This window comes from Haliotis rufescens, unplaced genomic scaffold, assembly GCF_023055435.1.
Source record: "Haliotis rufescens isolate VD_foot unplaced genomic scaffold, xgHalRufe1.0.p SCAF_16, whole genome shotgun sequence".
NCBI lineage: Eukaryota > Metazoa > Mollusca > Gastropoda > Lepetellida > Haliotidae > Haliotis > Haliotis rufescens.
In genome coordinates, this window is record NW_025963846.1 from 30,712,370 (window position 1) to 30,736,263 (window position 23,894).

At 40.2% G+C, this 23,894-nt stretch overlaps 1 protein-coding gene across 1 annotated transcript in view; it reads right to left on the reverse strand.

Annotated features, from left to right (window-relative positions):
* LOC124121411 overlaps window positions 1-18,887 on the reverse strand; it is a 38,686-nt gene extending 19,799 nt beyond the window's left edge. Inside the window, exons 1-2 of the mRNA XM_048397116.1 lie at window positions 18,849-18,887; window positions 6,095-6,301 (exon numbers count right to left, since the gene is read on the reverse strand). Coding sequence (XP_048253073.1) covers window positions 6,095-6,268 — 174 coding nt within the window. The 5' untranslated portion in view covers window positions 6,269-6,301; window positions 18,849-18,887. The remainder of the gene's footprint in view (window positions 1-6,094; window positions 6,302-18,848) is intronic.
* Between the last annotated feature and the right edge of the window lie 5,007 nt (window positions 18,888-23,894).

Sequence of the window (23,894 nt, forward strand, 5' to 3'; positions counted from 1 at the left end):
GGACAAATGTATCAGAGAAGGTATTTTTTAATCATTAATGTCCAAAGAAGGATCTTAATTAACGGTGGTAACCATAATTTGTTCCAAGCACCTACAGTATTCGGTAATAACATCAACAGTTTAAATCATAAGTCCAAAGCACGAGAATGTGATGGCACACAAGTTCAGTAGCGTGTATGGCCACTATGTGCGTTGACAACTGCCACACAACATGAAGCTTGTGAACACATGATTGGGAAGACGACGCCATTGTTGCTGCAAAATGGTGCCAAGATCTTGTAAATTGTGTGGTTGGTTCTGGAGAGTGCGCAGACTTCTGCCGAGAGCATCTCAGACGTGTTCGATGGGATTGAGGTCGGGAGACCTTGACGGCCAGTCCATGATATTGACAAGGAATTTCCCTCAGAATGCGGGAGTCACTGCTGTGTGGGGTCTGGCATTGTCGTGTTGGAAGATGAAACCGGGTCCATTTGCTGCCATAAAAGGCAGAAGTTCTTGTGCCAGTACCTGGTCGCGGTAAGCAGCAGCGTTAAGGTTTCCACGGATGACAAGAAGCCTGGAACGTACATTGCCATAGAAAGCACCCAACACCATTACACTTCCGTCTCGAAATCTGTCAACTTCCTGTACACAACACTTGGCGTAACGTTCATGACCGCGCCTCCACACCCTCGCCCTGCGAGGGATACATCACTGAAGACGACTTCATTCTAATTCCTCTGAGTCCATCGTAAGTGTCGCTGTGCCCACAAATGACGTTGACGTCTGTGTAAATGAGTCAGAATTGGACCGCAGTATGGCCGTCATGCTTGAAGATGAGCAGTTCTCAGACGGGTTCGAACAGTTTGCGCACTCAGTCTACCCCTAAACAGTTCATTTCTGGTTGATCAGGGCAATCAGCGGTGGTACCCGTTTGCTGTAGACGCGTCTGTAAATCATAAACAGTCCGTCGACTACAACCCATCGTCCTTGCGACTTCAGCTACGGACGTTCCCGTCTGCAACATGCCGATGGCACATTCACGTTGCACATTTGAAAGGCGTGGCATGACAAATGGCCGTAAAGACTTTTGTTTTCTTGTGTTTTTTTGTTGTTGTTAATGACTGCTTACAAGTATGGCTGAAAATACATGCGGTATTATGGCCACGAGACCAGTTGCACGTGAAAAAACACTTTTGCTACTACAGTGCTGTGCACATGGTTTTGTTCGATTCACCTGCAGAAAACAGAATAATCATGGTTCTAGCTTATTTAGTTAGTATTTCCGGTTTGGATTATGTCTGTGTTTTTTTAAACAGATGCTGATTTCATTTGTTACCTTGTGACTAAGTGATTTGTACTTACTGTTTGCATGATGTCCATTCTGGTATTGAAGTATATTTTTCAAGTTCAAGTCCCATAACTGTAGCTCAATTTATAGCAAAGCATATATTTTTGGATTTCAGTACATCACATGATGTTTCAGCAAACAGATAAACCTCAAATTAAATAAACCCAACCCCCATGCACAGCCAGGAACACTGAACATTTCTGTGGCTGCATTTGAATGTGGAACAAGGTTTATACTAATTCGTGGCATATAGATTTAATTGTCACTATCTTTCAAACAACGAAAAACCTGGTTAGAGGCATTCTTGGTGAAGAGAGGCAATCAGTAAATATTTATAAAATGGGCATACTGGATCTCTCATCTACAACACTATAACCATAACGTTTTCTATAATTAAATAATTGATATGTGAATATGAGTTATTCACAATCAATAACTATGTACGATCATAAAAAAATCATTTCAAATTCAAAACTATCATTTTGTTATTTCCCATGTTGTACTTGTGTGTTATGCTTATGACAATCTCAGGAGTTTGTTTATATCCCCAAATTGAAACTTATATCAAACTTTACATCAATTTAACTTTCTAAAGTCTTAATGAAATCCAGAAATTGTTACAAATCTTACGAGTGTATGTAAATCAATGCAACTATCTAAGACAATCATTTGGATGGACAATGTACACCAATGTACTAATGTATATATGCTGTTACTCTCTCAAGAAATGATGTAACGGTAGAATTGGCCTGAGCCTCCACTGCTGTATGAATAAAGGCTGATAGTATTTTTGTTATTATGATAGAGTTATTTCCAACAACACAGCTAACCACAACAACTATAAACTTGAACTTGACGATTTTACAAAGCATCAACAAAATGTTTCAGCGACTGCTGATTTAATAGTCTGCAAAAAATCTGGGATTAAATACTGAATTGGTCTGCAACCAAACAACAGATGCTTACATGATGGTTGAAGCCTGTCGTAATAGTTCTATTGCATCAAGAATTCCTTACTGCTTGCTTTCTAACTGATTGATGAACATTGACATTTAAACTGTAACTATCATTCCGATGATGTCAATTGAAGTTTACTTATTTTATTCGAGATGGGAGATGTGTCTGAAGATATTAATCATTATCGTAATAATTGAAAATCTGGATCGCTGGCTGATGTGGTGACGTATTACAGACACCATGCTGCCACTCACAGCACAGCAGATGGCTTGGAAGATATTCCATCAGTGATTAATCACCCCAAAAAGGTATTGTAACATATGATAAATAATGCATCCCTAATTCTAAACATCATTACAATTAGTTTACAAGTATTTGTAAATTTTACAGTAAATTGTATATATATATAAATACTTATCCTATTTCACTCTTTGTACAGGATATGTCCCAAAACAAAGTTTCCAGCTTCTAAGCATCATTCGCCAAAACACCCCAAGCATCACCATGGTGACCAGCTTGTCAAACAGATCATGCACCCAAAGCTGGTGTAGTTTGTTGTGCATGTGCTAATCACCTGACCCCCTGTGCCTCATCATTCTCTTGCTTGGAGCTGACAGGCTGTGGAATTGTGAAGCGGGGATGGATAGACGGTCATAGTCCATGTGGGATAGGATAAATATTTATAAAAATACAATTTACTGTACAATATACAATTTTTTAAACTTATCCAGGAGCATCTTCAAACCAATACCGAGAGGCCACATGCTCAAGGCAGAGGTGATCAGGTAAGGGTTTGGGACACTGTCGAGACGGCCGCACCTAACGGTGACTTTGTAGTGGAAGACTTGTCTCAAAAGATGAGTTTTTTGCTTCTCGAACCTGGGACCCAAATTAAGTACAATAAAACCAAAAAATGGCTCTCAGTTGTTTATTCATGTTGTACACAATACGAAATACTTGACTGGGTGAGTGGTACTCGCATTCTATCTGTGTTGAAGGACTGTCGTTCATTTTTGAGCCAGGACCAGCAGACCAAAGTGGTGTAGCCCTTTGACATCATTTGCTTAGATATCTCGTAAGTAGTGGGAGGTGAAAACCATGTCGGACTTCCAGAAGCACCTTCCATGATTGCACTGAGAGAGTAGTTGCTATGTAGAGCTATGGTGGATGCGACAGCTCTCATTTCATGAGGATCCAATGTCTGAGGAGGAGGCAATCCCCAAAAGTTGTAGGCACGGAGAATGTAGATCATAACCGAAAGGAGACCGCTGTATGGGAAACCTCCGAGGTAACCACCTGCGAGATTGGGATGAACAATCTCTTCTGTGATCATTGAAAGGTCGTTGAACCATGCAGGTAGATGCATAAGGCTCCAACTGGACATAGTGAGATGTCCTCGCGATCCTCGTGATGTAGAATAGAAGCCAAAGACAGGATGTGAGTAGTCTGTCTGGTTGCCCCGGGAGTTGGTTCTTGGCCATTGTAAAACCATCCCATCATAGAGCCAAGTGGACTTGTCCATGTTCTCACAAATTGAATCCTGTTTTCATCCAAGGGATGTATCTCGCTCACCCTTGCAACTGTGGCTAAAAATAGGAGGAAGACCATTATGGGAGTAATCTGCTCGAAGTCTTTTCCTCCTAGTTCCTGTGGCGTCAAGTGTCGGAGGATTACTTTCAGATCCCATTTTGTTGCCCGAAATCTGGACAACTTTATAAGAGTGGAGAAGAGCTTGTAGTTCTGGGACTAAAGCGATCTTGACGCTCATTGTGATAGCAATGACCCAATTGTGAGCTCCTGAGTATGTAGATAAAGTAGAACCCTTAAAGTCCTGGTAGTGCGAAGATGCTGGATATATTCAACAACTTGCTGTTGGGTAACAGTAGTAGGAGAGGTGATTTATCTACCTTGACAGAATCCCTTGAAGGCTTTCCATTTCTCGTCGAAGAAGGACTTAGTTGAAGTACGATAAGCCTGAATAATAGTCTTCACTTGAGTACCCTTTTGCCTCTAAGAACTTCTGGATATGAGCCTGACACATAGATGTAGGGTTTCCAGCTATGGATGTAGTAGGCTGGAGTGAGGTTGAAGGAGAGGTTCTCTTTACAAGGGAAGTGGATGATGGCTACCCTTTGCAAGGTCTAAAAACATGGTGAACCAGTAAGGCGTGATAAAAATCAGGCAAAGCTCCCGGAATGTGTCAAGTTTGGGGGCTGATGTCCAGAGTGTTGATTAGATGAAAGATGTCCAATGCAGTCAAGCCCATCGTCAGGGTCAGCAGCGAGGTTGACTTGGTGGGTCTTATCTTGTTGATATACCAAACAACTGAGGCATATTCTGACTGTATCATAAGTCGAGCTGACCGAAGTACTTCTGCCCAATGCGAGATTGCTAGTATGACTGCCTTGAATTCGAGATTGTTGATTGTTGGAGAGTAGATTCTGTAGCTGACCAAAGTCCTGATGTCTGACCCACAGTCGATGCATCAACGAACAAGTGAAGCGTTGGTAGGAAGGGTTCCAGGGGAACTCCTGAGCAGACATGTGTCTTGGATAGCCACCACTGCAGATGTCTGTGCATGTATGGATGGAAGCTTGTCAGGGGTGATTTTGATAGTTTGAGGTAGTTGGTTTTGCTGGAGAAGTTTAAGCAAAGTGTGTGTCAACGGACACTCGGATGTATAGTGAGCAAAAAGTGGAAAAGTTACACAAGCATGCTACTTTAGATGATGATTATTCACCAACTTAAATTGTTAGTTATAAGCAGTCAGGATTTACAGGTAGGAGTTCGCGGGGTTACAAATCAGGAAAGGATAGTTTATCCCTTTCTATGTCTAGCTCTAACAAGTCTTAAAAGTTCTACTCCAGTTGGTTCTAAAGATAGCATATTTATTCGTGTGTAAAACACACCTTTGTCACAATTTTTAGACTACAAAATTAGGGGTGAGCATTATACACCAGAACTAAATGTTGCCCCCTTTTCCGAAGCCAAGCATGTGACCATATGTATGAGCATAAATCACAACACTTATCTTTATTTTTATATGATAATAATGATATATTTAATGTTCATTAACACTTATTTGTTTCAGCTACTCATTTGTAACATTAATCTGAAATACTTTTTTTCTCAAAACGTGTTCGTTGGTATTCTGTCAACTACGCTGCTCATCGTGAAATGTCATCAGTTGAACAATCGATATATCCAGCTTTGAATAAAATCATTACAAGTACCCACCTGAACTTGATTTATAAAATATTCTGGAGACAATAAATGCACGTCAAATATATTTATACATGAAAGTGACCATAACTCTTAACAATGGCATCGACGACAGCATGTGATGTAAACAAAAGAACACTTTGCAAATGGAAATGGATGTTTTTCATGTTCTGGAATATTTTCACATTAAAAGTTTAACATGAGATGTGTTTATCTAGATGTTTAGACTATCTAAATGAAACAGAAGAAAAGATGATCCTTCTTGCTGTGAATAATAAAATAAGTAATGTAAAAATTTAAAGTAAATGACAAACATAAGGTCAGATATACAGTGAACACATTTCTATTTCCAGACTCATTGAATTGCGGCACCTAAGACGACTGGGCTACCTGTGTCCCCTTTGATGTTAAGGATAAAACACGACTCCGAGGTTTTGGTTGAAAATGTAAAACCGTTAGTGAGGGAAAAGCCTGAGGGTCTCCGTGTAGTGTTTTATTGTACGATAAACAACTCCCACTCGACCTTTATTGCTTTAATTTAACCAACATACAATCGCTAACCTGTCAATGTCATAACATACTCACATCCTTGGTATAACTTGCAGTTTCACTTCTTCCAGCTTGGAAAAAATGGCTGACTTCGGTCTCTTTGTCAAGAGCCATTTTTAAACCGTTGCATAGCGATGATTTGCCACATGCTGTTGGCCCAAAGACCAGAATCTTTAAAGCCTGTTTCTTCTCTTTAAATGTAGTTATCATCTCTTTTATTTCGTTGTGTAATTTCTCTGCTCCCTACAAATAAAAAGGGATAAGTACGGTACAACCAATGGGTGAGTGTGGTGCCAACAGACCATGGATCATATTCATGGTAATAAGTATATATGAACCCACAACTAGCGGATTCTGGCACCAAGATTCTGGCATTGCAGCCCCGTATCCATCTTTTCCTAATTGCCTAAAATATTGTGCCTCGAGCTACCTTAATACAAAAGTTGTAACCACATACGATGTTAGAAAATAACTTCTTCTTCTGGAATATGTATGCCCAAAGCATTTACACTGATTCATACAACAGCACCTATTGTCATACATAAGTACAACCACTAAATGCATAAAACTTACACAATATCTTCAATAAAAACATGTAAGTAACCCTGCTCTTGAATATTGAAGCGTAACATGATCAGTATTGACCTGTCACGTGATAAATATTGACTCCTCTAGAACTCAAGATGGCGTCTGGTACGAACATTTTACGATTCGGAGCTAAGTCACTTAACTTGACACTTTAGTCACTAATGACAGGCCCTGATATACATGGACTCTCTAGGGACATTGAACTGACAAATCTCCCAATAAGATTACTAATTATTGACGTGACCATGTCCAAATCACGACATATTGACGTGAAAGCTCAAGATGTGTTTATAGCTATAACTTTACATGTGCGACAGTTGCCAGATGTTCATTTCGAGATACTCTGCTATGCATTATCGAACAACATAATGTTAGCCTTATGACTGCTCACTCACTATTGATGTTGATGTTGTCTTATCTGGTCCCTTATATAAGTTTGACAAGTACCTAGTTTCAATGACCTTGAGTAAACCCTTCTTAATTTATCGAAGGTATAATACATTTTAGAGTGTGTGACTTTGAGAATGAATTTGACCTTTATTATCAGTGACGGGTATTTTAAGAAACTCAAAAGGCCTGTCAACGACATGAAATTGTCCTTTGCAGCATCATGGAAAAAAGAAGCTTTTATCTTTATTGTATGTTCTTCTATCAACTAACATATGCAACGTTGTTAGAATTAAGATTTACAAAGAATACAAGCCTTGAAAAGATCATATTTATGAACATTTTCACAAAAACAAATTATTTCTGTATGCCAAATAATTTATACTTGAAATGTTGTTTTCGTACTTATGAAGGATATCCAAGACAATCCGGGAAGATCCCCAAATTTTATAAAAGTGTTTATCTGAATGGCACCGTGAAGATCATTGTTGAAAATTGTCTTCAGCAACCCGATGTTTCTTATCATCATTGTAGGTTTTCCGCCCACATTTGAAATATGTATATTGATTTGTTATGCTTTGGTTAATGCCTCCCTTAGCATGCTCAGCAATATTGAAAGTATATGGCAGTGGCCTGTAAATAATCAAGTCTGCACGAGACAATCGAGTAACATGACGTCATGAGCATTGATCCACACAAGTCTGATATGATGACACACAATCATCTAAGTCACAGTGCTTGAACTGTCGTGTCATGTTATGTCATGCCAGAACCGAAAACATGCCGGGATTCAAGAATAATTCATTTTGACAAGCCTGATGAAACTCTGCATACCTATCAGACACATGCATAACTTGTTTATTTTGCTAATTGTTCTCCAATTTCTGTGACAACTTGTACCTCGGTTAAAAAACATGTAGGGTTTGTCTAATTATGTCATAATTTCTGCAACTGGGGTGCGGGATATAGTCACGTTAGTAGCAAACCCTTGGGTTTTTTATCTTTTAGTCAGAAACAAGAAAAGTATTTTATTTGGAAATTCAATCGTGTCCGTTGAATAATCGGTCATAATCTGGCAGTCGCTGTGTATAAACCGAAATATTGCTAGGTGAAACGTGAAACTATGTTTGGAACCTTTCAATTTCATTTGCATGGTTTGTACATGTTTATTATCAAACCATACTGCAAAGAATATTCTTCCAAGTTTAAAATATCCAACATATTTAACATGTGTTTTTTAATTCATTGGTATTCTATCGTTGATTCGAAACCAAGCGTTCGGTTCCAAATGAAAGTATTATAATATTATATTATAATATTTTAATTGATAAAAACATCAATACAGCAATATCCTAAATGAAAGTGATATTGACTCCTTTGATCTAGTTCTTCAGTCGAAGCATTTTTGAATAAATTTTAAAATCGAGCTTAAATTTTCTAATTTAAAATGAATGCCCATGAGGATGCTAGATTTCAAACTAAAATTATACCCTCTTATTGACGAGTGCTAAGTAATATTTTATACTCTACATTTACATTTTTATCCCCCGACATCTTATGTTGGGGGGATATAGCCATCAGTATTTCCGTCTGTCCGTCTGTCTGTCTGAAATCATTTTCTTTTCCGGGTCAGAACTTGAAAAACGTTCAATATTTGTTAACGAAACTTGGGGAATGTATTATTTAGGTACTGAAGTGGTGCCTTTTGCTATTTTGGAATCTTTCGATTTTATTTTCAGTTTCCATGGAAATATATTGGACAAAGACTTGACTGGGGTCGTGGTTTGTTTCGGGAGTGTAACTACAAACCTGTGCAATATCACTTCGATTAACTTTGCACAGTTATCAAATAGATAGAAAACTGGTGCCTTTTGATATTTGGCTTTTTTAGAATTTTGGCTTTTTTTCTGTTTTAATTGAAACAAGTTTGACATAGACTTGATTGGGTTGGGGTTCGTCACATTCGTCCGTCACATTCCACATATACAACTGGATGGCGTTTTACTTTGGAATTATGCGACGTCACAATGACAGCTATGACGTCACAAGTGAGTAAGCGTTGGGCGAATCGCTATAGGGTGAGGGGTGTGTAATGTCACGTTATGTTATGTTTATTTATCTGTAGTCTTCTAGATTGTAGGCTGTTTTGATACAAGCCAAATTTAAAATAAGCTAGGTTAAATTACACTATATATCGGAATTTCCAAGTCATGAAGGTAGTATATGTATAACCCGTTAATAGTTTGACATTTCCACATATGCACTACTCATTTCCATTCGATAGTTCGTGTTCATATCGTCGTGGTAGAATGGTGATAAACCTACTGTTTCATTTTTTAATTCATTGTTATTCTATCGTTGATTCAAACCAAGCGTACGGTTCCAAATGAAAGAATCAGGTTTTGGATCTAAGATCGAAATATTTAATTGATAAAACATCAATAGAGCAATATCCTAAATGAAAGTGATATTGACTCCTTTGATCTAGTTCTTCAGTCGAAGCATTTTTGAATAAATTTTAAAATCGAGTTTAAATTTTCTAATTTAAAATGAATGCCCCTGAGGATGCTAGATTTCAAACAAACTTTATACCCTCTTCTTTACGAGTGCTAAGTACTATTTTATCAAAACCTATGTAATATTATTCCACGAAACTTTGCACAATTATCAAATACATCAAGAACTCGTGCCTTTTGCTATTTTGGAATTTTTCAGATAGTTTTTTTCAGTTCCCATAGAAATATATTGGATATAGACTCAAGTGGGGATTGGGTTTGTTTACTGAGTAAAACTAAACCAACTTGTAATGTCTCTCCACAGAACTTGGTAATTTAGCAACTAGTAGGTGAACAGGTGTCTTTTGCTGTTTTGATTTCTCAGATTTTATTTCTTTAGTTTCCATGGAAACAGGTTGAACTCAACTGGGGATGATTTTTGTTGTCTGAGTAGAAATTGCAAACTGTGTAGTTATTTTGATTATGAAACTTTCTACAGATATCAACTGGATGGTCAGCTAGTAACTTTATAGTAGACCTTTATATTTTTCTGTTTTCATGGAAACATTTGGGGTTTGGTTGCTAATTACCATGTAACAACTGTATTAGTTGAAATTCAACACAATAAAGTGCATAATTGAGATCAGTCGGTTATTGGGTGTCAAATAGTATGCTTGGGATATATGAAACATGGTTTTATATTATATAAGAAACCTGTGATATATTTAAACATGTCTGATATGTATGAAACATATTATTTTGCATTATATTGTTGTCATCACGGAATATCTGACCAATATCATTCTCACACGCTTCATATGTCGATTTGGGGTTCCAGAGACGCTTTTACAGACCAAGGTCGTGAATTCTGCAAAACGTTGAATGATGAGCTGTGCGAGCGTTTGGGTATAGACCACAAGATATCATCCCTGTAGCATCCACAGACAGGGGTCCTAACTGAACGTTACAATAGAACTCTATGTAATTACTTTGTTAAGTACACAAATGAGGCGCAAGATAACTAGGACATGTATCTTCCTCAGGTGTCATTTGCCTACAGGACATCACGACAGACGTCAACCAAGAATGAACCATTCTTTCTAGTTTACGGTAGAAAGGGAAGGTTGCCTGTTGAGTTGGATATACCTTGTGACAGTGGATCAGAAGAAGCTGATGATGTCAGTGCATTAGAAAGCAGGATAAGTACATTCGTTGCCTTAGCTGATAGTCTCTCCACTGCAGCATATAACATATCAAAGGCTCAGAAAGAACATTCTCGGTCACGTAAGATGCCTTACATGAAGGTTGATAAAGTGTTGCTGTTCAATTCCAGGAAACATTCTAGGAAAGGCGATAAACTGAAAACTCGCTGGTCTGCTAAACAAAGGTCACAAGAAGACAATAATCAATAGTTGCAGTTTGAACTGAATAAAGAATCGAAAGTAGCGAAGTACAAGTCAACTACAGCAGAAAGGAACAAACTATTCACCAAGGAATCAAGCCAGAGTACAAAAAAGCAATCGACGCTCCCATTCAAGGAAATAAGGTAGTCAGCAGAACAGTCAGAGGATGATATTCAGCAAGGTTGTCAGGTTGGGGAGCCTACTCATACACAAAGCTCCCCGGATGTGAATGCCACAACGTCCCGTGAATCAGCAAAACCCAATCAGGTCGACTGCGGTCAGGACCCCTTTTTTATTATCCAGTTGGCCAATACTGGCAAAAGGAAAACGCAAGCTTGTTTGGCGTAAATGTCAAAACACTCCATAATGAAAGCTCTCCAACTTTATTGCCTGCAAAGGCATCATCAAAAGATATTGTTCGGATGCGAGGTGACGGAAACTGCCTTTTTCGTTCATTAAGTTTTGCAATTTTGGGAAGTCAGAGTCTTCATGGTATTGTCCGAACTTCTGTTGTACAGTTTATGGAGTCCCATGCACATCTTTTGGATGATATATCCATCACTCCTATGGAAGAGTATATAAGCAGAAGTAAAATGGATCTTGATGGTACTTTGGGGACAGAGATTGAGATTATTTCTGCAGCTACAATGCTGAAGACGTCAATACATGTCTATAGCAGAGTAGGAATGAATAGTGGAGAACCCATATTCGGATGGCTCGTATATTCTCCGCTGGGAAACACAACCAAAATGAGTGAAGAGGCCATTTATCTTGAGAATATGAGCGACCATTTCCATCCAGTCAAAAGCACCGATACTACTTGCATCCATACCCTGGAAAGAAGGCCGTTCTTCAGAGTAGAAAAACATCTCCCAAGGAAGTTCTTGAAATATGTTCCCCGTGATGTTCTTTGCTCCTGCTTAGTCGACAACTTCAAGGATGCACAGTTACTTCCAATTCTGTGTCCTGGTGCTCTGTAATTTTGTCAGGTTGTCGTATCAGCTGAGAACTGCATAACGAACGCTGGGTTTGGTTAATCATTGTTTGCTGATATACTAAGAGACGTCTGTACAGGCTGACGGCTTACTGGTACTCACGCCGCGCATGCGTATAGATGTACAATGCTGATAGTCTGACGGATAATTATGGATCATATATTATTATAGGTATATTAATGTCAATCTGTTACAATCTTAAACGAGATTGGTGAATGTGCAAGCCGGGAGATGAATGCAAATCTGTTCAACATGCTGTGTGATCAGGTTTCATTTGAAGAAAACTTCAAATTAAAGTACTGAACCTTCTAGCTTAATAGCTGACTTCATTGTCGGAAACGTGTCGAAGGTGTGGACAACCAACTACAGATTTCAAATTGACCAAGTAGAGATGGTTTGTGTGTAACATATTTCTTTCATATAAATATGCATTCAATCACAAAAATGCAAACGGTGTTGTTGTTACATGGATGTCCATTTTTTCCGAGATTCGCACAGCCTTAAAAATTGACCGAGATGGCGATGGTTTGTGAGTTACATGTATCGTTCTCGAATGTTAATAAAAGTATGCATTCAATAAAAAGAATGCAAACGGAGTTGTAGTTACTTGAATTGATATCCCAGGAACAATATTTACTTTTCCCTGTCTTTAATTTAAACACTATTTGTGCAAATAGGGTCTGTGACCTGCGCAGGGCATTGTGGGTCATGCGTGACGTCACGATGACGTCACTTCCGTTTCCGTTGATGCGTGCGCATCCAAGCTAGCGACACTTACGTTTCCGGTGACGTCCGTTTCTGAGGGCCATCTCCCCATCCAAGATGGCGTGGGAGGAGAGAGGGCAGGAAGGCGGGATGGCGGGAGGGAGGAGGAGGGAAGGAAAGAGGGGAGGGAGGAGGAGGAGGAGGGAGGAAATGATATCCCAGGATGAGAAGAATGACACAAGGTGTAAGAAGGAAAAGGTCCCCCAGAATGTCCATGTGCCATCCATAAAGAGTGTGCTTTTTCTCGCTTGTTTTCTCGCCTTTTCAGACACCCACTCGGTATTGGGGACATCTTGGGATGATGACATGGCATTCACAGACCGTCTTTGCCCCATGATGACTGTGACTCCACTGAAAGAAGGTCTGGGGGTTCGCCTGCTTTTATGAAAGTCTCTTCATCTCATCGGATCGGCACATACACAAGGGGTAATTCGGAACTCGAAAACAGGCGGGTGCGTACGCGATGGTCTTGCAACGTGGTGGTCTTCAAGTCCAAGAACATGTAAGTGTAAGGCTCTCGGGTTGTGTCTTCATAGGCTTCACACAGAAAAGGAACTTTGCCTGGAAACACCTGGCAGGCCAGACTGTCGATCTGCGATACATCTCTTGTAATGAGCATTCAGACTGATGGTGCGATGTTGTGGTGATTGAGCAATGGGATGCAATGGGATGGCGTATCCAACACCTCGGGGCGATGCATCTGCTCCATACATTATTTCACAAAGGAACATTTTCCTGATCCCGTGGGTCCCGCAGTGAGCATCATAAAATGGTGGCGTAGGGCCAAACGTGAGTTCAGGACCTCTTCATCATCATCATCATCATCATCATCATCATCATCACCACCACCACTTGACGTCATCCTGTGTTCGGGGTGACTGTCACACGGTGACAGTGGTGGTGGTGGTGGATGAGGATAGCTACCCAGAGGAGAAGTGCTGTCCTGCAGGGTTGCAGAGGTTTATGGAACCGTCTTCTATGCCTCTCCATATTATCATGTCTAGTGAACTGCCTCACACATTCTGAACATGACGTCTTACATGTCACTGACGATGTGATAAGACTCTATCATGAGTTCTTGATGACTGACACCAGGCAACTGATCTTTCAAGCAACGTCTTTCTCTTTTATCTTTACTTTTACAACGAGCATATAAACAGACATGACAGACTGACAGCGTTGACAACATCTCAACTCAGCCTCTTCCCTCGGTTTGACACCCTATTGGATCAATCAAGAGACAAAGAGTCAGTCTTACAGGGTGTACAGTCAGTCTTACATGGTTGTATAGTCAGTATTACATGGGTATACAGTCAGTCTTACAGGGATGTACAGTCAGTGTTACAGGGGTTGTACACACAGTCTTACAGGGATGTACAGTCAGTCTTACAGAGCTGTGCAGTCAGTCTTACATGGTTGTACATACATGTCTTATATGAGCGTACAGTCACTCTAAAGTGCTGTACAGACAGTTTACAGTCAGTCTTAAGGGGTGTACTGTCAGTCTTAAGGGGAGGGGGTACTGTCAGTCTAAAGAGGTGTACAGCTTTACATCTTTATGGCTTTACGTCTTTTAGAGGGTCTCAGCTCCTCACATTCCTCCAAGACATCCATCAGGGCTGCTGTTCCACGATGTTTCAGGCTCTCTGACCATTTGCGTTTTACTGCAACCACATCACTCACCAACCCTGGTAGGATCTTTTTACCCATCTTGAGCACCGATGTGCCAGCAGATTTAAGGAAAGGCAACGCCATCTTCAAGATATCTCCGAGACCACTGCCACGTTGATGATACCCTCCTTTGTAAACGTTGATACCACTCCCACGCTGATCGAACTGTCCTCGATCCATCTGGGTGTGCAAACGCGAGTCCCAACATGTTGCGACGTCTGAAGTGAAGTGTCACCATGGCTTTTCCCATTTGAAATGGCACGGGTCGCCCCGTGTCGTCCATGATATAGAGTTTAATACCCTCAAAAGAACCATGACGCAGTCCGAGGCAGTGAATGTGCTGAGGGTTTTTAATCACCACACTGTCTTGCATCATCTTCTTTGAAACAGGCGCGTAGATCAGCAAGGGAGCCATCGTATTGCCCACAATTTGATCTTCGACCAGGTTGGTGAAAATGTACACAGTATCAAATCCTGACAGACAATGCGCTTTTGTATCACCTGTGATTTCTACACAGCCACTTGTCATGGGAGTAGCCCCCACTTGCCACTGGGCCAAGGCACTCAAGGGAACGGGCGTCTCTGTGTAGGTTTTATAGTCCTCCTCATCGAGGAGTGGACTTGGCATGATCACTTCCGTGGAATAGAGTGGTCCACCAATATTTCCCATGAGAGGATGATTGATTGCTAGTTCTTAAGGGGCTTGGAATCGCATCTTTCCATCTTCAAGCATGTCAAATCGAAGACTATCTTGGGGTATTTGACATCAATGACAAACGCACGCATCACCGGGAACGGAAGTGACGTCATCGTGATGTAACGCATGACCCACAATGCCCTGCGCAGGTCACGTGATGACGTCATTAGAGTCACAGAGGTCACGTGACCAAACCGACCAATCAGAAGCCAGGAGCGGTTACTGTGCCGCCGTTCTCAACCTGCCATGCGATTGAGTAACTTTGCACAGGTAATATATATGCATGTAGTATATATCCTGCACAAGCGCCTGGAGTTTACATTATATATAGTCGAGAATACAATGCTAAAATTGTCAAGCTCCAATTGCTAGGTTTTTATCAAAGAAGTACTGGGGGATCATAGTACTATGGGTTCAGATCCAAATACTATGGGGTTCCAAATACTTCATTACACTGGACAGATGAACAGAAGGGTCAATCCTGGTAGATATGTGCATTCCTCTCATTATACTCTCAGTTGTACATATGGTTAAACAGTGGGGATCTTAACTGTGTCCTAGTTATGAACTCTTTTTAGCCCCGGCCCTTAGTCCCAAGGGGTGGGGGAGGGTTCAGCCCCTCCATTTCTCCAATTTGAATCCCCACCATTGGAGAAACAAAATATGGTTGATATATATCTTTAGTTCCAGAGAAGAAGTCGTCTGAAGCATTATAGCCAAATTACCCCTATTTGGCCCCGCCCCTCAGCCCCATCATTTGTACAATTTTAAATCCTCAACACTGCTCCCAACCAAATATGGTTGATATCTTTCTCTTAGTTCCAGAAAAAAAGTCGTTGAAAGCAATATGGCCAAATTACCCCTATTTGACCCCGCCCCACAGCCCCTGGGGGCGTCAACCCTACAATTTGTACGATTTTGAATCCCCACCACCTATGGAGGCTTCCAGGTAAATTTCGTTAATTTCCAGTTCGGAAGAAGAAGTTGTTTGAATAAATTGTTGACGTACGAACGACAGACGGACGCCACGATAGGGCTGATTTCTGCAGGATCTGTTCGTCGTTATGAAACTTGTTAAAGTCTGATGTGACTTGGACATGGGGGCACAGTCAAGAGGAATCATTCGCTCAAGGATATTATAGTGTCAGGGCCTCTCCTTCAAATCTATAATGTCAAGAAGCCTACATCGTGGTTTGTGATGGTGCTAGCGGCTATGGACTTGGGACTATTTTGAGAACACGAAGAAAAATTCCAACAAGTGGCGTTCGCTCCACGTACGTTACCTTCAGCTTAGGAAGGGTATGCACAGCTAGAAAAAGAATGTCTGGCCTCTGTATGGGCCTGTGGACAATTCTTCTCAAGGTATCTGGTTGGACTGGATTCTTTTCGTTTTAGGACAGACCACAAGCCATTAGTGCCACTCATGATCAAGTAGGATCTCAACAATGCTCCTGTGAGGGTAACACATCTCCCATTTAGACTGATGAGATTCCGTGCTACAGCCGAACATGTATATAAGTAGGAAGGAGGTGTTGGTATCTGACCAAATATCAAGAAGCCCAGTCTTTTGATGAAACGTTGAAATAGAAGATGGCGTAGAAGCCTTGGTTGACACAGTATTAGAGAATCGTCCTATGTCAGACAAGAAATTACAGGAGATCCAACAAGCTACAGAAAGAGATACTACACTTGCCGTCAGGCTGCAAAAGTGTGCCAACTGCAGCTAGAGATTACTTTGAAGATCGTGGAGATCTTTCGGTGTCAAGGAACATGATAGATTCATGAGGGACAAAGCACACTTTAACTCCAAAGTGGCATGATTCCTGAGTAAAAACAATTGACAGGCTAAGGAAGGAGTCCATTAAGGCATGCTATGATCATCTGACCAAGCAAATGCACTATCTGAACTTAAGCCAGGTGATGAAGCCTGGCTTAAGTCGGATTCGAGAGATGGGTTGGAAGACTCCAGGGGTCTTTAGGACTCATGCAGGTACGTCTAGGTCACCGACTTCAGTGGTCAGGCTTAAGAGGAGGCATATCCTTTTGGTAGTGTGAACTTCGATGAGAGCAACATTACAGTGCCAGATTGCAATACTCTGATGAACTCAGATGTTAACAAAGAACTAACCCGTAAAGTACTCCAGCCTGCATCCCCAGTAAAACAGAACAAGACCAGCCAGCTGGAGACGACAACCATGAGAGGGCATGTTGTGCGAGTACCAGCTTGGTGCAGAGACTAATAATGTACTTTAATGTTTCCAATTACATTCTGATAGGACTTCAGAAATGTTTAACAGTCATTTTTTAGTTGGTTGAGAGATTATGAGTATTATGCTGAAGTACTATGCTTAAGTATTTCCATGGATGACAGTTGAACTTTATCCTTGGAGCTCATAGTTGGAAAGTTTTACATTCTCTTAAAAAAGAAAAGGGGGAGATGTTGAGTAGCCATAAGGTTCACACTATATTGTAAGGTCATGCGCAGTAGGAACCGGAAGGACAGCTGGCAAGATCACCTGGCAACGGACACACATGTAATCTACGAGAATAACTATCACTCATATGTCGGGTCATGACTGGGATATAATTACGTCAACAGCCGGGACCCATATTCTTACACAGAATCCCCATGCAGGGTGACCATTATTTTCAAGGTAGCTCAAGACAATTCTTTTTGATGTCAAGTGCGAAAAGCTACTTTTTTGACAGTGTATGGAGATAACTTGATGAAACGTTGTAACTAGTGTTTGATTGGGTCTAATGTTCATGATAGCATTTTAACTTAGGTGACAGCAATTATTATGTTTATAAAAATTGAAACAAGATCAAACTTCACAATATCAGAATATCTCTGTTTGCCCCACTCCTTAGTACGCCTACAGTTATGCCTCATTTCAGTACATGTGCCAAAAATGGGCGATTGATAGCCATGAATTGGTTACTAAAATGACCATCTTGATGGCCATGTTTGAAATTGTATCAGAATTCTGTGAGAATGTTTTAGAGACGCCATAGGTAAAATCATTCATGCAAAGGTCAGCTTCATAGGGCTTGTAGTTTCTGTGGTGATGTTTAAGCCAGTAGCACTATATAAACGAGTCTGCTTGAAAAACAGTGGACGAAGCTTGATCAAAACTCAAAATTACATGCAGAAATGGATGATTTATGGTAAAGAAATGACATTATCAGTGTCTTCTGTTTGAAACTGGTGCAGAATTCTGCGGGATCATCCATATGAAGTTCAGAAATATCAAGTCATGGATAATCTTAAACCAATGGGGGAACCATTTTAAAAACACGGTTCATCTTAAAACACTACGCCTGGTGACTTCCAGTTTGTATCTGTCACATATCATTAGTGATGAATATTGCCTTGACATTTGTACTACAATTTAATGCAATTGTGATTCATACATTTCGATACTAAAATCCACAATATATCTTGCTTTTTTGTGTTCAAAAGGCTAGTATGACAGAAAAGTGCACACTTTGTAAATGTCAGAAATATGTTTTCTAATAACATTTACCTCTGTGATAATGCAATACATTAAGGACGTTAGTTCCAGCGTAAAGAATTATTTATCCAATTTATGAGATAATTTGTGAGATGTATTTAGATAAATACTTTTCATCACTAACAATGCCAAATGCATAACATATATATTTTACATGGATAAATGTCGAAATTGACAACATCATAAATGATGTAGAGGCACTGTTACTTTCAAAATATACTTCAACGACACTAGAACAAAGATTGATGGCCAGAAACAGTACAGTACTCTTTACCTCTTCATTCCACTGAATTCGAGTATTTCTGTTCCACCAATGGGTGGGTACCTGAAACAAATGTCAGACACAACATTTAATATTATAAAACACATTTCTCTCTGCAACAATTGATACTCCTAAAACAAAATTAATGAGCCATTGTTGGAATAATCAAAACGAAGCTTCAACCAAATGAGGTGAAATGGGGTTTCAGGTCGCGTCCAAGATTATTGCACTAGTCCGAACTAATGCCTATTTTATAGTGCTATCCCACTGAGACACCATGCCACAAATTAACATTAATGCCCAACTCTGACTCCTTGTATTCAGGGGTTGACATTTATGAAAAAAATAATTTATGACCAACATTCTTACTTGCCCTATTCTAAATACAGAATTGAGAATCATAGATACACCTGTCCTCAGCGGATTTTTTGTAAAATAATATTAAAACTGTCCTGTTTGTCTTTCTTTTTTTTACTCTACATCTCATGTTCAATACAGAAACAGTGAGTCAAATCAACACATTTGCTGCTGCATGATACAGGCTTAGGTTCAGCATCTTTCACTAAAGACAAGATATGTCTTGATCCTGGTGTATTCTGACTCCATTCCATCATAGCAGGTCTTGGATTAAAACATAACAACATATTCAACAATATAATTTTTTCTAGTTTAGGAGGTTCATGACAAGACCTTCAATTTCTGAAGGGACTGCAATAATGAGAAGATCTTTCTTCTGGAAGACAAGAGATACCTCTGTGAGGATATCAAGAAGGATGCACGTAGTTTTCACAAATGAAAGTGTCTTCATTTTCTTCAGCCATGACTGACACTTGGCACTTTGATATGATCTACCATTTGCAACACGTTCTAAAAGATTGAGTTGTGAATTAAGGGCTTATCTTCTGTGCCCTAACAACTCGGATTTTGCTCACCTGTTTCACATCGGAAAGGTTGGCAAGATCAGTATTGAATATTTCAGACACTGTTGGCCATTGGTATCATTTTTAGAAGTTAAAAAGTTTGTTTTAATCGCGTCAAGTGGTTTGATCAAGACATGATATAAAAAATATATATATACATAGAGGAATTTTGTTTTCCTTGTCAAATAACCATAATTGCAAAAAATTATCTCATCTTGTGATCTGGCAAAGTTAATATGTTCATGAGTGGCACATACACCAATCAAAATATCAACTTTTGTCAACCACCAGATGAGAGAGTAAGTAATGAGTGAGTGAGTTGGGTTTAACGCCGCTTTGATTAGTATTCCACTTATATCAGGGCGTGTCAGCTTGATGTGGGATTAAAGCCCGATGTGATGTATGTCTTAGACGTTCACCACATTGGTGAAACACACGAGCACAGGTATAGTGCTGACAACATACTAGGGGCGAACCGGGATTCAAACATACTGTCATAGGTTTCTGGCGTGCCCAAAGGGTCACAACGACGACCAAGACGACCAAGAGTAAACCCCCCCCCCCAACCCAAGATCGTTAAATCCGACTGCGCCACCTGCGGGAAAGGACGACCACAGCTACCTCAACCGCATCCCAAATACCTGGCCTTCGCAGAATCTCTAACCATACCGTACGATAACCGTTTAAGAGCAGCGGGTCTACGAGCAAGACGTCCTGTTCGACGCGTCATATTGTGTCGACAACATCGTCAACAACGACTGCATTGGTGTGGTGAACACAGGGTATGGACTCAACTGCTATGGAGAGATGTCTGGTTCAGGGACGAATCAAGATTTCTAGAGGGGATGGAAAAGCACGGGTCTACAGACGTCGGGGAGAATGTTACGCCGGAAACTGCGTACAGGAAGTGCACAGGTTTGGTGGGGGTAGCGTTATGTACTGGGCAGCATCTCTCATCATGGCAGGACAGGGTTGGCCCATATCCAGGTCAATCTTATACATCTACAACATTCTACTACCACACGTCCTCCAATTTGCAGGCAACAGTGTATTCCAGTCGAAAAACGCTCGACCGCATACAGCATGTGTGAAGAGAGTTTGAAGTGACCAAATTAGCTACGTAAACTTCGTTAATCTTCGTCGAATTCCGGAAGTTTGCAACTTTCAGATTATACATTTCCTTACTATATTTCGTAATTTTCACATAACTTTCTCATAATTATAATTCCATGTTAAGTCAAGTCCTCTTTCTATAATAAAAATGTCTTATTGTAAACTATCTTTGCGACATACGTCACGAGATACGGCACGTGCACCAAGCCTCTAGCGAAGCAGGCAGCAGACGACAATCGCTCTCGTGCATTTACTTTTCTTCTCGATAACCAACCATAAGTACACCCCCTGAGCTGAGATATATTGAGTAATTTGACTTTGAGAAACATTGCGTTGATATATTAGTCTTTTCACATGTTCTTAGAATTATTGAGATAGAAATAGCGTAGTGCGTGTGTTCAATGGCCGACCAAAGTACATTGGTCCGTAGTGGCAACTTCGCAATATCTGATGAAGTATGGCAAATCATGACTTGGCACCGCTTTATAATTTCATTCTTAAGCAGAACCATGTATACTTATTCCTTTTATTCCTTTTTATATTGTCTTTTATGCACATTTCAAGTATATAGAGCATGATATGTGATTTCCGCATCGCTGTCAGTGAACGGTATTTCGCGCCAAAAGCGCAGTCCTTTGTTTCAGTCGAGTGCGTGTTAGCCCACATGAGTTACGTCCCTTTGCCAATGCATTGTGTTTCGATGGCCATGATAGGAAATGTAAACATACTCAGGTTTCGTCATGGCTGGCAATGCTTAATCTTAGTCTGAATATCGTTTTCCTGTACTGTATTTATGTCATTATTATTGTTAGGCAAATCAACTTTAGTGGTGACTGATGTGACTTCGGACCGATAGTCCCAACTATCGAATGGGTCACCTGGGGGTGAGTTTATTGATATGTCATGACTGATGTTTATCCATATCGATCTACGATTTTGTAATTCCATTGTTGCAAATTGACTTTGTCGAGCTTCTGTTGGTGCTTTTCTTCATTATGCTATAAACTAGAAATACCTTTTCTTTGCAGTCATATGTATTGTAAGACCAACTGTAACAAAGTAGTTTCATAGCCGAATTTCATTGTCATTTTCATTAATTGCAATATTTCCACAAAACTCATGTGTACATTATTCCTTTGGTCTCATTTAAAATAGTAATTGTCAATTTATATCTACATTTCCGTCCATCCTAATGTTCAAATACAATCAATGAACTTTTGCTTTTCTACAATGTCAAACATCAAGTGTAGGTGTATAGTATGCTGTTGTAACAGTACATAGAAATATATTTTCATTTTGTTGCTCAGTGATTGTAACCTAATGAGCCTGTGATATTTGTATGTTGTAGGTTTTTCCTTATTGTCTACGTTGAGATGGAAATAAACATGAATTGACATCACTCAACCTTGTGTAATAATTACCGTCCCACAACTTTTGGGGTCAGAAGTGGGATGACACAGACGATGTAGGAGACCCCCAGAGTGACGACGGATGTCTTCGCTGGAATACAGCCCTTCCAGAGGACAACCTGTGCTGCAGATGACGTCATGAGACACCATGCCACAAATTAACATTAATGCCCAACTCTGACTCCTTGTATTCAGGGGGTGACATTTATGAAAAAAATAATTTATGACCAACATTCTTACTTGCCCTATTCTAAATACAGAATTGAGAATCATAGATACACCTGTCCTCAGCGGATTTTTTGTAAAATAATATTAAAACTGTCCTGTTTGTCTTTCTTTTTTTTACTCTACATCTCATGTTCAATACAGAAACAGTGAGTCTAATCAACACATTGGCTGCTGCATGATACAGGCTTAGGTTCAGCATCTTTCACTGAAGACAAGATATGTCTTGATCCTGGTGTATTCTGACTCCATTCCATCATAGCAGGTCTTGGATTAAAACATAACAACATATTCAACAATATAATTTTTTCTAGTTTAGGAGGTTCATGACAAGACCTTCAATTTCTGAAGGGACTGCAATAATGAGAAGATCTTTCTTCTGGAAGACAAGAGATACCTCTGTGAGGATATCAAGAAGGATGCACGTAGTTTTCACAAATGAAAGTGTCTTCATTTTCTTCAGCAATGACTGACACTTGGCACTTTGATATGATCTACCATTTGCAACACGTTCTAAAAGATTGAGTTGTGAATTAAGGGCTTATCTTCTGTGCCCTAACAACTCGGATTTTGCTCACCTGTTTCACATCGGAAAGGTTGGCAAGATCAGTATTGAATATTTCAGACACTGTTGGCCATTGGTATCATTTTTAGAAGTTAAAAAGTTTGTTTTAATCGCGTCAAGTGGTTTGATCAAGACATGATATAAAAAATATATATATACATAGAGGAATTTTGTTTTCCTTGTCAAATAACCATAATTGCAAAAAATTATCTCATCTTGTGATCTGGCAAAGTTAATATGTTCATGAGTGGCACATACACCAATCAAAATATCAACTTTTGTCAACCACCAGATGAGAGAGTAAGTAATGAGTGAGTGAGTTGGGTTTAACGCCGCTTTGATTAGTATTCCACTTATATCAGGGCGTGTCAGCTTGATGTGGGATTAAAGTCCGATGTGATGTATGTCTTAGACGTTCACCACATTGGTGAAATACACGAGCACGGGTTTAGTGCTGACAACATACTAGGGGCGAACCGGGATTCAAACATACTGTCATAGGTTTCTGGCGCGCCCAAAGGGTCACAACGACGACCAAGACGACCAAGAGTAACCCCCCCCCCCCCCCCCCCCCCCCCCCCAACCCAAGATCGTTAAATCCGACTGCGCCACCTGCGGGAGAGGACGACCACAGCTACCTCAACCGCATCCCAAATACCTGGCCTTCGCAGAATCTCTAACCATACCGTACGATAACCGTTTAAGAGCAGCGGGTCTACGAGCAAGACGTCCTGTTCGACGCGTCATATTGTGTCGACAACATCGTCAACAACGACTGCATTGGTGTGGTGAACACAGGGTATGGTCTCAACTGCCATGGAGAGAT